The 15,210-nt window shown below is 48.2% G+C and overlaps 1 protein-coding gene across 1 annotated transcript in view; it reads right to left on the minus strand.

Annotated features, from left to right (window-relative positions):
- Positions 1 to 394: 394 nt before the first annotated feature.
- LOC311115309 (F-box only protein 41-like) overlaps positions 395 to 15,210 on the minus strand; it is a gene marked incomplete at both ends in the record, with an annotated part of 62,482 nt that continues 47,666 nt past the window's right edge. Inside the window, 3 exons of the mRNA XM_084190498.1 lie at positions 395 to 442; positions 618 to 733; positions 1,491 to 1,649. Of these exons, the coding sequence (XP_084046624.1) occupies positions 395 to 442; positions 618 to 733; positions 1,491 to 1,649 (323 nt within the window). The remainder of the gene's footprint in view (positions 443 to 617; positions 734 to 1,490; positions 1,650 to 15,210) is intronic.

The raw sequence follows: 15,210 nt of genomic DNA on the forward strand, positions 1-15,210 counted from the left end.
GTGTGTGTGTGTGTGTGTGTGTGTGTGTGTGTGTGTGTGTGTGTGTGTGTGTGTGTGTGTGTGTGTGTGTGTGTGTGTGTGTGTGTGTGTGTGTGTTGCATGGCTAAAGTCCCTGTTTTTTACATTACAGTGCTATAGTATGATGCTTTTATGACGGAAGCATCTCTGGACCCATCAGCTTCACAGCTAACGTCTCATATGTCATCTTCACGTGTGCGTGATTCCTATTGGCTGACCGCTTCTTCTCTCCAGGATGCTGTATTTTCAGATTGGTTGGCAAATGTGTAACAAGACTGACTGGTTGTTGAGGTCGCATCCAGACTCGCTGATTGGCTGTGTGACTGACAGGGCAGTGAGATGTTGCAGGAGGAAGAAGACGAGGAGGAGGAAGAGGTCAAACGATCTGCAGTACTTCAGACAGACCTGGTCTCATCTTGAGGGCCTGTAGGAGAGACAATAATATATATATATATATATATATATATATATATATATAGTATAGAGTATTGTGATTGTAACTGGCATCCTTTGATACCACTGGAGTTGACTCATAAAAGTAGTGCATTTTAGGGAATAGGGGGCTTAAGTCAAGGGTTAAAAGTTAAAGGTTAATTCACCTGTAACTTGTTGACCATCTCATCGTACTGTCTCTTAGCTTCAGGACAGTCTGGCTCCTCCAAATGGTCAGCCGTCCCAATCTGCACTATGATGGACCTGAGGTTACAACACACACCTAGAATATAGAGAGGGTGAGGGAGAGGTAAGTACTGAGAAGGAAAAGTTGGTCGTTTTGGGGGTTTTAGTATCCTACATTTGTTAAGGTCAATCAGGTGTAAAAAAATAAGTGGTCTGAAGTTAGGGGTCAGTAACTCACTGTTGAAGTGCAGTAGTGCTTCAGCTGTAACCGGAGTAGAGGTGAGTAGTAGAGGTCAGGGTTTAGAGGTCAGGGGTCAGTAACTCACTGTTAAAGTGCAGTAGTGCTTCAGCTGTAACCGGAGTAGAGGTGAGTAGTAGAGGTCAGGGTTTAGAGGTCAGGGGTCAGTAACTCACTGTTAAAGTGCAGTAGTGCTTCAGCTGTAACCGGAGTAGAGGTGAGTAGTAGAGGTCAGGGTTTAGAGGTCAGGGGTCAGTAACTCACTGTTAAAGTGCAGTAGTGCTTCAGCTGTAACCGGAGTAGAGGTGAGTAGTAGAGGTCAGGGATTAGAGGTCAGGGGTCAGTAACTCACTGTTAAAGTGCAGTAGTGCTTCAGCTGTAACCGGAGTAGAGGTGAGTAGTAGAGGTCAGGGTTTAGAGGTCAGGGGTCAGTAACTCACTGTTAAAGTGCAGTAGTGCTTCAGCTGTAACCGGAGTAGAGGTGAGTAGTAGAGGTCAGGGTTTAGAGGTCAGGGGTCAGAAACTCACTGTTAAAGTGCAGTAGTGCTTCAGCTGTAACCGGAGTAGAGGTGAGTAGTAGAGGTCAGGGGTTAGAGATCAGTGGTCAGAAACTCACTGTTAAAGTGCAGTAGTGCTTCAGCTGTAACCGGAGTAGAGGTGAGTAGTAGAGTCTCCAGGTTCTGAAGTCCTTCTCTGCACAGCTCTGCTGCCCCATTCTGGCCCAACTCAGTAACACGCTCCAACTCCAACACCTGGAGATCCACACAGCTGCGAACTACAGGGAGAGATACTTAGACTTGAGAGAGACACAACACAACTCTGATAGAGAGAGACCCAACACAACTCTGATAGAGAGAGACCCAACACAACTCTGATAGAGAGAGACCCAATACAACTCTGATAGAGACCCAACACAACTCTGATAGAGACCCAACACAACTCTGATAGAGAGAGACCCAATACAACTCTGATAGAGACCCAATACAACTCTGACAGAGACCCAACACAACTCTGATAGAGAGAGACCCAATACAACTCTGATAGAGACCCAACACAACTCTGATAGAGAGAGACCCAACACAACTCTGACAGAGACCCAACACAACTCTGATAGAGAGAGACCCAACACAACTCTGACAGAGACCCAACACAACTCTGATAGAGACCCAACACAACTCTGATAGAGAGAGACTCAACACAACTCTGATAGAGACCCAACACAACTCTGATAGAGACCCAACACAACTCTGACAGAGACCCAACACAACTCTGATAGAGAGAGACTCAACACAACTCTGATAGAGACCCAACACAACTCTGATAGAGAGAGACCCAACACAACTCTGATAGAGAGAGACCCAACACAACTCTGATAGAGACCCAACACAACTCTGATAGAGAGAGACTCAACACAACTCTGATAGAGACCCAACACAACTCTGATAGAGACCCAACACAACTCTGACAGAGACCCAACACAACTCTGACAGAGACCCAACACAACTCTAATAGAGAGAGACCAAACACAACTCTGATAGAGACCCAACACAACTCTGACAGAGACCCAACACAACTCTGATAGAGGGAGACCCAACACAACTCTGACAGAGACCCAACACAACTCTGATAGAGAGAGACCCAACACAACTCTGACAGAGACCCAACACAACTCTGACAGAGACCCAACACAACTCTGATAGAGACCCAACACAACTCTGACAGAGACCCAACACAACTCTGATAGAGAGAGACCCAACACAACTCTGATAGAGACCCAACACAACTCTGACAGAGACCCAACACAACTCTAATAGAGAGAGACCCAACACAACTCTGATAGAGACCCAACACAACTCTGATAGAGACCCAACACAACTCTGATAGAGACCCAACACAACTCTGACAGAGACCCAACACAACTCTGATAGAGACCCAACACAACTCTGACAGAGACCCAACACAACTCTGACAGAGACCCAACACAACTCTAATAGAGAGAGACCCAACACAACTCTGACAGAGACCCAACACAACTCTGACAGAGACCCAATGTTACGGTCCGGCTCTGTTGGTCCTGTTCCTGTTGGTGTTCCTTTCCCTTTTCTCCCCTGTGTGTGTTGTTTGTGTCTGTCTCCCCCTGCTGTGCAGTCAGAGGTTCTTGGTCAGCGGGCGTGGCCATTCTATCACCAGAGCAGTTACATCAAGCTGCAGCTCATTGGCACCAATCAAGCAGCAGATATCTACCCGGGCTGGACACCTCTCCAGCGCCAGTTCGTTCCTACACTTCCAGTGGTAACTTGGCCCGTACAGCACTCTCTGTGTAGTTGTACTCTCTCAGTATTATTGTTGTTCCTGCCACGTTTTGTAACCTGTCTCTCCTTCGACCAGATCTCGTCTGTTCCTGCTGCCTGCTTGCCTGCCTGCCTGCCTGCCATTCCCACGCCGCTACCTGCTCCTCTGTTGCCTGATATCCTCGTATCCAGCTCTCAGGACTACTGGCTCTCCACTCCACTCAGCTCCTACCCCAGCCTGAAGCTATTCCACCCTGACTACTTACCTCTGCCAATACACGTTGAATAAACTACATCCTAATTTTACTCTCCTTGTCCGTGTGTCCGTCTCTGCACCTGAGTCCCCCACCCAACCTAACAGAACCGCACTCATTTCCTGGTTAACTGTCCAATTCGCCCAAAAGACCAAGCTCGCAAGTAAAAGTGGGCGTACTTGCGAGTGTTATACCAGACTCAATGCCCACAGCACCCCGTCTAGTGATCCCAGTTACAGTCCAGTTCAGGAAGCTATCTCTCCCACTAGCTGCTCTCATCGACTCTGGTGCTGAGGATAGTTTTATTGACGCTAGCCTGGTTACTCAGGCTGAGATCCCTGTTCAGCCCCTGCCTAAGCCTATAACAGTAACCACTATTGACGGCCATCAGTTTGCCAACATCACCCACCAAACTGTCCCCGTTTCTCTCATGCTGTCCGGCAATCACAAAGAAACCATCCAGTTTAAAGTAGTCTCCTCCTCGGCCTCCCCCCTTATCCTCGGTTTTCCTTGGCTTAGCCTTCACAACCCCCATATTGATTGGCAAAACCACAAAATACACAGTTGGAGCACTCACTGCCATTCTGTTTGCCTTGGGTCGGCTATTCCGCCCTCGGTCGGCTCCCCTGCGTCCCCTGTCAAGACCCCAGACCTCTCTTCAGTCCCGGAGGAGTACCTGGACCTGGCCGAGGTATTCAGCAAGTCCAAGGCACTTTCATTACCACCTCATAGGCCATACGATTGCGCTATTGAGTTACTGCCTGGAGCGCCTTTGCCGTCCAGTCGGCTTTTCAATCTGTCCCGTCCTGAGAGGGAAGCTATGGAAACCTACATAGGCGACTCCCTAACCTCTGGTATCATTCGTCCCTCATCGTCCGCTGTTGGTGCTGGGTTCTTTTTTGTTGAGAAGAAGGACAAAACATTACGCCCATGCATTGACTACAGAGGACTTAATAACATCACAGTCAGAAATACATACCCCCTGCCTCTCATCAACTCAGCATTTGACTCCCTTCATGGTGCCACTGTGTTTACCAAACTCGACCTACGGAACGCTTACCACCTCGTTAGGATCAAGCAGGGAGACGAATGGAAGACTGGGTTTAATACCCCTCTCGGACATTTTGAATACCTAGTCATGCCATTCGGTCTCACTAACGCCCCAGCAGTGTTTCAGGCCATGGTGAACGATGTGTTGAGGGATTTTCTACACCGTTTTGTGTTTGTCTATTTGGATGACATTCTGATATTCTCTAGGTCACAGGATGAACACGTCTCCCACGTCCGTCTGGTTCTCCAACGCCTCATGGAAAACAAACTGTATGTGAAGGCAGAAAAATGTGAGTTCCACCGGCAGTCCGTCCCCTTTTTGGGCTTTATCATTGAGCGGGGACAAGTGTCACCAGACCCTGACAAGATCAGAGCGGTTGTGGAGTGGCCCACACCCACGTCTCGGAAGCAGCTACAACGCTTCCTGGGCTTCGCCAACTTCTACCGCCGCTTCATCAGGGGTTTCAGCCGAGTGGTTGCCCCCCTGACCAAGCTCACCTCCCCTAAGGTGCCTTTCCTGTGGACGCCTGAGGCCGAGTCAGCCGTGAGTACATTGAAGAAACTGTTCACTACCTCACCTGTTCTGATTCATCCTGACACTAGTTTGCAGTTTGTTGTGGAAGTGGACGCCTCAGATTTGGGGGTGGGGGCTGTCCTGTCACAACGTTCCCCCACGGACCGGAAGCTCCATCCGGTGGCTTTTTTCTCCAAGAGATTGACCCCTGCTGAGAAGAACTACGACGTGGGTAACCGGGAGTTGCTTGCTGTCAAGTTGGCGTTGGAGGAATGGAGGCACTGGCTAGACGGAGCAGAGCAACCCTTCATAGTCTGGACGGACCACAAGAACCTGGCTTACATCCAGTCGTCCAAGAGGCTGAACTCCCGTCAGGCCAGATGGGCTCTGTTCTTCAGCAGGTTCAAGTTTATCTTAACATATCGTCCTGGCACACGTAATGTCAAGCCTGATGCTCTTTCTCGCCAGTTTACAGACACTGAAGACTCCAGCAATCCTGAATCTGTTCTGCCCGCTTCCTGTTTGGTGGCGGCTGTTCATTGGGAAATCGAGTCCCTCGTCCGATCGGCACAAGAGTTGGAACCTGGACCGGCCGATGGGCCTCCCGACCTTCTCTATGTTCCCGCAGCCGTGCGGCCGCAAGTGCTCAACTGGATCCACACCTCACGCTTCTCCTGCCATCCTGGTATGAAACGTACACTATCGCTACTCAAGAGGCACTTTTGGTGGCCATCCGCCGAGGCTGACGTCCGGGAGTACGTGGCGGCCTGTTCCATCTGTGCCCAAAATAAGGCTTCCCACAGGGCTCCTTCGGGCCTGCTGCGGCCTCTCCCTGTCCCGAGTCGCCCTTGGTCTCACGTGTCCCAGCTGAAGATGGTCTCCTCCAGTCCTTTGTGTCCGCCGGCGGATCCCCCTCCGCTACCGCGCATTATTGACGACCATCCAGCCTACACGGTTCGGAGACTGCTGGACGTCCGGAGGCGTGGTAGAGGGTTTCAGTACCTGGTGGACTGGGAGAAATACGGTCCCGAGGAGAGGTCCTGGATTCCCAGACGTTTTATTCTGGATCCTCAGCTAGTGAATGACTTCCATAGGGACCACCCTGACAAGCCGGGTGGGTCGCCGGGTGGCGCCCGTTGAGGGGGGGGTACTGTTACGGTCCGGCTCTGTTGGTCCTGTTCCTGTTGGTGTTCCTTTCCCTTTTCTCCCCTGTGTGTGTTGTTTGTGTCTGTCTCCCCCTGCTGTGCAGTCAGAGGTTCTTGGTCAGCGGGCGTGGCCATTCTATCACCAGAGCAGTTACATCAAGCTGCAGCTCATTGGCACCAATCAAGCAGCAGATATCTACCCGGGCTGGACACCTCTCCAGCGCCAGTTCGTTCCTACACTTCCAGTGGTAACTTGGCCCGTACAGCACTCTCTGTGTAGTTGTACTCTCTCAGTATTATTGTTGTTCCTGCCACGTTTTGTAACCTGTCTCTCCTTCGACCAGATCTCGTCTGTTCCTGCTGCCTGCTTGCCTGCCTGCCTGCCTGCCATTCCCACGCCGCTACCTGCTCCTCTGTTGCCTGATATCCTCGTATCCAGCTCTCAGGACTACTGGCTCTCCACTCCACTCAGCTCCTACCCCAGCCTGAAGCTATTCCACCCTGACTACTTACCTCTGCCAATACACGTTGAATAAACTACATCCTAATTTTACTCTCCTTGTCCGTGTGTCCGTCTCTGCACCTGAGTCCCCCACCCAACCTAACACCCAACACAACTCCGATAGAGAGAGACCCAACACAACTCTGACAGAGACCCAACACAACTCTGACAGAGACCTAACACAACTCTGATAGAGACCCAACACAACTCTGACAGAGACCCAACACAACTCTAATAGAGAGAGACCCAACACAACTCTGATAGAGACCCAACACAACTCTGACAGAGACCCAACACAACTCTGATAGAGAGAGACCCAACACAACTCTGATAGAGAGAGACCCAACACAACTCTGATAGAGACCCAACACAACTCTGATAGAGACCCAACAAAACTCTGATAGAGACCCAACACAACTCTGACAGAGACCCAACACAACTCTGATAGAGAGAGACCAAACACAACTCTGATAGAGAGAGACCCAACACAACTCTGACAGAGACCCAACACAACTCTGATAGAGAGAGACTCAACACAACTCTGATAGAGAGAGACCCAACACAACTCTGATAGAGAGAGACTCAACACAACTCTGATAGAGAGAGACCCAACACAACTCTGATAGAGACCCAACACAACTCTGATAGAGACCCAACACAACACTGACAGAGACCCAACACAACTCTGATAGAGACCCAACACAACTCTGACAGAGACCCAACAAAACTCTGATAGAGAGAGACCCAACACAACTCTGACAGAGACCCAACACAACTCTGATAGAGACCCAACACAACTCTGAGAGAGACCCAACACAACTCTAATAGAGAGAGACCCAACACAACTCTGATAGAGACCCAACACAACTCTGATAGAGACCCAACAAAACTCTGATAGAGACCCAACACAACTCTGACAGAGACCCAACACAACTCTGATAGAGAGAGACCAAACACAACTCTGATAGAGAGAGACCCAACACAACTCTGACAGAGACCCAACACAACTCTGATAGAGAGAGACCCAACACAACTCTGATAGAGAGAGACCCAACATAACTCTGATAGAGAGAGACTCAACACAACTCTGATAGAGAGAGATCCAACACAACTCTGATAGAGAGAGACCCAACACAACTATGATAGAGACCCAACACAACTCTGATAGAGACCCAACACAACACTGACAGAGACCCAACACAACTCTGACAGAGACCCAACACAACTCTGATAGAGACCCAACACAACTCTGACAGAGACCCAACAAAACTCTGATAGAGAGAGACCCAACACAACTCTGACGGAGACCCAACACAACTCTGACAGAGACCCAACACAACTCTGACAGAGACCCAACACAACTCTGACGGAGACCCAACACAACTCTGACAGAGACCCAACACAACTCTGATAGAGACCCAACACAACTCTAATAGAGAGAGACCCAACACAACTCTGATAGAGACCCAACACAACTCTGATAGAGACCCAACACAACTCTGATAGAGAGAGACCCAACACAACTCTGATAGAGAGAGACCCAACACAACTCTGACAGAGACCCAACACAACTCTGATAGAGAGAGACCCAACACAACTCTGACAGAGACCCAACACAACTCTGACAGAGACCCAACACAACTCTGACAGAGACCCAACACAACTCTAATAGAGAGAGACCCAACACAACTCTAATAGAGAGAGACCCAACACAACTCTGATAGAGACCCAACACAACTCTGATAGAGAGAGACCCAACACAACTCTGATAGAGAGAGACCCAACACAACTCTAATAGAGAGAGACCCAACACAACTCTGATAGAGACCCAACACAACTCTGATAGAGAGAGACCCAACACAACTCTGATAGAGAGAGACCCAACACAACTCTGACAGAGACCCAACACAACTCTGATAGAGAGAGACCCAACACAACTCTGACAGAGACCCAACACAACTCTGACAGAGACCCAACACAACTCTGACAGAGACCCAACACAACTCTGACAGAGACCCAACACAACTCTGACAGAGACCCAATACAACTCTGATAGAGACCCAACACAACTCTGATAGAGACCCAACACAACTCTGAGAGAGATCCAACACAACTCTGATAGAGAGAGACCCAACACAACTCTGACAGAGACCCAACACAACTCTGATAGAGAGAGACCCAACACAACTCTGATAGAGACCCAACACAACTCTGATAGAGACCCAACAAAACTCTGATAGAGACCCAACACAACTCTGACAGAGACCCAACACAACTCTGATAGAGAGAGACTCAACACAACTCTGATAGAGAGAGACCCAACACAACTATGATAGAGACCCAACACAACTCTGATAGAGACCCAACACAACACTGACAGAGACCCAACACAACTCTGACAGAGACCCAACACAACTCTGATAGAGACCCAACACAACTCTGACAGAGACCCAACACAACTCTGATAGAGAGAGACCCAACACAACTCTGATAGAGACCCAACACAACTCTGACAGAGACCCAACACAACTCTGACAGAGACCCAACACAACTCTGACAGAGACCCAACACAACTCTGATAGAGACCTAACACAACTCTGATAGAGAGAGACTCAACACAACTCTGATAGAGAGAGACCCAACACAACTATGATAGAGACCCAACACAACTCTGATAGAGACCCAACACAACTCTGAGAGAGACCCAACACAACTCTGACAGAGACCCAACACAACTCTGATAGAGACCCAACACAACTCTGACAGAGACCCAACACAACTCTGACAGAGACCCAACAAAACTCTGATAGAGACCCAACACAACTCTGACAGAGACCCAACACAACTCTGATAGAGACCCAACACAACTCTGATAGAGACCCAACACAACTCTGATAGAGAGAGACTCAACACAACTCTGATAGAGAGAGACCCAACACAACTCTGACAGAGACCCAACACAACTCTGACAGAGACCCAACACAACTCTGATAGAGAGAGACTCAACACAACTCTGATAGAGAGAGACCCAACACAACTATGATAGAGACCCAACACAACTCTGATAGAGACCCAACACAACTCTGACAGAGACCCAACACAACTCTGATAGAGACCCAACACAACTCTGACAGAGACCCAACACAACTCTGATAGAGAGAGACCCAACACAACTCTGATAGAGACCCAACACAACTCTGATAGAGAGCGACCCAACACAACTCTGATAGAGACCCAACACAACTCTGATAGAGACCCAACACAACTCTGATAGAGAGAGACCCAACACAACTCTGATAGAGAGAGATCCAACACAACTCTTACAGAGACCCAACACAACTCTGATAGAGACCCAACACAACTCTGACAGAGACCCAACACAACTCTGATAGAGACCCAACACAACTCTGATAGAGACCCAACACAACTCTGATAGAGTCCAACACAACTCTGACAGAGACCCAACACAACTCTGATAGAGACCCAACACAACTCTGACAGAGACCCAACACAACTCTGATAGAGACCCAACACAACTCTGATAGAGACCCAACACAACTCTGATAGAGACCCAACACAACTCTGATAGAGACCCAACACAACTCTGAGAGAGACCCAAAACAACTCTGATACAGAGAGATCCAACACCACTATGAGAGAGAGAGACCCAATACAACTCTGATAGAGACCCAACACAACTCTGATAGAGACCCAACACAACTCTGAGAGAGACCCAACACAACTCTGATAGAGAGAGACCCAACACAACTCTGATAGAGACCCAACACAACTCTGACAGAGACCTAACACAACTCTGATAGAGAGAGACCCAACACAACTCTGATAGAGACCCAACACAACTCTGACAGAGACCCAACACAACTCTAATAGAGACCCAACACAACTCTGATAGAGACCCAACACAACTCTGATAGAGACCCAACACAACTCTGATAGAGACCCAACACAACTCTGATAGAGACCCAACACAACTCTGAGAGAGACCCAACACAACTCTGATACAGAGAGATCCAACACCACTATGAGAGAGAGAGACCCAATACAACTCTGATAGAGACCCAACACAACTCTGATAGAGACCCAACACAACTCTGAGAGAGACCCAACACAACTCTGATAGAGAGAGATCCAACACAACTCTGAGAGAGACCCAACACAACTCTGATAGAGACCCAACACAACTCTGATAGAGACCCAACACAACTCTGACAGAGACCCAACACAACTCTGATAGAGAGAGACCCAACACAACTCTGACAGAGACCCAACACAACTCTGATAGAGACCTAACACAACTCTGATAGAGACCCAACACAACTCTGATAGAGACCCAACACAACTCTGATAGAGACCCAACACAACTCTGACAGAGACCCAACACAACTCCGATAGAGACCCAACACAACTCTGATAGAGACCCAACACAACTCTGATAGAGGCCCAACACAACTCTGAGAGAGACCCAACACAACTCTGATAGAGAGAGATCCAACACAACTCTGAGAGAGAGAGACCCAATAGAACTCTGATAGAGACCCAACACAACTCTGATAGAGACCCAACACAACTCTGAGAGAGACCCAACACAACTCTGATAGAGAGAGATCCAACACAACTCTGAGAGAGACCCAACACAACTCTGATAGAGACCCAACACAACTCTGATAGAGACCCAACACAACTCTGACAGAGACCCAACACAACTCTGATAGAGAGAGACCCAACACAACTCTGACAGAGACCCAACACAACTCTGATAGAGACCTAACACAACTCTGATAGAGACCCAACACAACTCTGATAGAGACCCAACACAACTCTGATAGAGACCCAACACAACTCTGACAGAGACCCAACACAACTCCGATAGAGACCCAACACAACTCTGATAGAGACCCAACACAACTCTGATAGAGGCCCAACACAACTCTGAGAGAGACCCAACACAACTCTGATAGAGAGAGATCCAACACAACTCTGAGAGAGAGAGACCCAATACAACTCTGATAGAGACCCAACACAACTCTGATAGAGACCCAACACAACTCTGAGAGAGACCCAACACAACTCTGATAGAGAGAGATCCAACACAACTCTGAGAGAGACCCAACACAACTCTGATAGAGAGAGACCCAACACAACTCTGATAGAGAGAGACCCAACACAACTCTGATAGAGACCCAACATAACTCTGACAGAGACCCAACACAACTCTGATAGAGAGAGACCCAACACAACTCTGATAGAGACCCAACACAACTCTGACAGAGACCCAACACAACTCTAATAGAGACCCAACACAACTCTGATAGAGACCCAACACAACTCTGACAGAGACCCAACACAACTCTGATAGAGAGAGACCCAACACAACTCTGACAGAGACCCAACACAACTCTGATAGAGACCTAACACAACTCTGATAGAGACCCAACACAACTCTGATAGAGACCCAACACAACTCTGATAGAGACCCAACACAACTCTGATAGAGACCCAACACAACTCTGACAGAGACCCAACACAACTCTGATAGAGAGAGACCCAACACAACTCTGATAGAGAGAGACCCAACACAACTCTGATAGAGAGAGACCCAACACAACTCTGATAGAGAGCGACCCAACACAACTCTGACAGAGATAGACCAAACAGAGAGAGATCCAACACAACTCTGAGAGAGAGAGACCCAATACAACTCTGATAGAGACCCAACACAACTATGATAGAGACCCAACACAACTCTGAGAGAGACCCAACACAACTCTGATAGAGAGAGATCCAACACAACTCTGAGAGAGACCCAACACAACTCTGATAGAGACCCAACACAACTCTGATAGAGAGCGACCCAACACAACTCTGATAGAGGCCCAACACAACTCTGAGAGAGACCCAACACAACTCTGATAGAGAGAGACCCAACACAACTCTGATAGAGAGAGACCCAACACAACTCTGATAGAGAGAGACCCAACACAACTCTGACAGAGAGAGACCCAACACAACTCTGAGAGAGACCCAACACAACTCTGATAGAGAGAGATCCAACACAACTCTGAGAGAGAGAGACCCAATACAACTCTGAGAGAGACCCAACACAACTCTGATAGAGAGAGATCCAACACAACTCTGAGAGAGACCCAACACAACTCTGATAGAGACCCAACACAACTCTGATAGAGAGCGACCCAACACAACTCTGATAGAGGCCCAACACAACTCTGAGAGAGACCCAACACAACTCTGATAGAGAGAGATCCAACACAACTCTGAGAGAGAGAGACCCAATACAACTCTGAGAGAGACCCAACACAACTCTGATAGATAGAGGCCCAACACAACTCTGAGAGAGACCCAACACAACTCTGATAGAGAGAGATCCAACACAACTCTGAGAGAGAGAGACCCAATACAACTCTGATAGAGACCCAACACAACTCTGATAGAGACCCAACACAACTCTGATAGAGAGCGACCCAACACAACTCTGATAGAGACCCAACACAACTCTGATAGAGACCCAACACAACTCTGATAGAGACCCAACACAACTCTGATAGAGAGAGACCCAACACAACTCTGATAGAGAGAGATCCAACACAACTCTTACAGAGACCCAACACAACTCTGATAGAGACCCAACACAACTCTGACAGAGACCCAACACAACTCTGATAGAGACCCAACACAACTCTGATAGAGACCCAACACAACTCTGATAGAGACCCAACACAACTCTGACAGAGACCCAACACAACTCTGATAGAGACCCAACACAACTCTGACAGAGACCCAACACAACTCTGATAGAGACCCAACACAACTCTGATAGAGACCCAACACAACTCTGATAGAGACCCAACACAACTCTGAGAGAGACCCAACACAACTCTGATAGAGAGAGACCCAACACAACTCTGACAGAGACCCAACACAACTCTGATAGAGAGAGATCCAACACAACTATGAGAGAGAGAGACCCAATACAACTCTGATAGAGACCCAACACAACTCTGATAGAGACCCAACACAACTCTGAGAGAGACCCAACACAACTCTGATAGAGAGAGATCCAACACAACTCTGAGAGAGACCCAACACAACTCTGATAGAGACCCAACACAACTCTGATAGAGAGAGACCCAACACAACTCTGATAGAGACCCAACACAACTCTGACAGAGACCCAACACAACTCTGATAGAGAGAGACCCAACACAACTCTGATAGAGACCCAACACAACTCTGACAGAGACCCAACACAACTCTAATAGAGACCCAACACAACTCTGATAGAGACCCAACACAACTCTGACAGAGACCCAACACAACTCTGATAAAAAGAGACCCAACACAACTCTGATAGAGAGAGACCCAACACAACTCTGACAGAGACCCAACACAACTCTGATAGAGACCTAACACAACTCTGATAGAGACCCAACACAACTCTGATAGAGACCCAACACAACTCTGATAGAGACCCAACACAACTCTGACAGAGACCCAACACAACTCCGATAGAGACCCAACACAACTCTGACAGAGACCCAACACAACTCTGATAGAGACCCAACACAACTCTGATAGAGACCCAACACAACTCTGATAGAGACCCAACACAACTCTGATAGAGGCCCAACACAACTCTGAGAGAGACCCAACACAACTCTGATAAAGAGAGATCCAACACAACTCTGAGAGAGAGAGACCCAATACAACTCTGATAGAGACCCAACACAACTCTGATAGAGACCCAACACAACTCTGAGAGAGACCCAACACAACTCTGATAGAGAGAGATCCAACACAACTCTGAGAGAGACCCAACACAACTCTGATAGAGACCCAACATAACTCTGACAGAGACCCAACACAACTCTGATAGAGAGAGACCCAACACAACTCTGATAGAGACCCAACACAACTCTGACAGAGACCCAACACAACTCTAATAGAGACCCAACACAACTCTGAGAGAGACCCAACACAACTCTGATAGAGACCCAATACAACTCTGAGAGAGACCCAACACAACTCTGACAGAGACCCAATACAACTCTGATAGAGACCCAACACAACTCTGATAGAGACCCAACACAACTCTGAGAGAGACCCAACACAACTCTGATAGAGAGAGATCCAACACAACTCTGAGAGAGACCCAACACAACTCTGATAGAGAGAGACCCAACACAACTCTGATAGAGAGAGACCCAACACAACTCTGATAGAGACCCAACATAACTCTGACAGAGACCCAACACAACTCTGATAGAGAGAGACCCAACACAACTCTGATAGAGACCCAACACAACTCTGAGAGAGACCCAACACAACTCTGATAGAGAGAGACCCAACACAACTCTGATAGAGAGAGACCCAACACAACTCTGATAGAGAGAGACCCAACACAACTCTGACAGAGAGAGACCCAACACAACTCTGAGAGAGACCCAACACAACTCTGATAGAGAGAGATCCAACACAACTCTGAGAGAGAGAGACCCAATACAACTCTGAGAGAGACCCAACACAACTCTGATAGAGAGAGAT

Source organism: Coregonus lavaretus, assembly GCF_964263955.1.
Source record: "Coregonus lavaretus genome assembly, contig: HAP1_SCAFFOLD_328, whole genome shotgun sequence".
Classification (NCBI taxonomy): Eukaryota; Metazoa; Chordata; class Actinopteri; order Salmoniformes; family Salmonidae; genus Coregonus; species Coregonus lavaretus.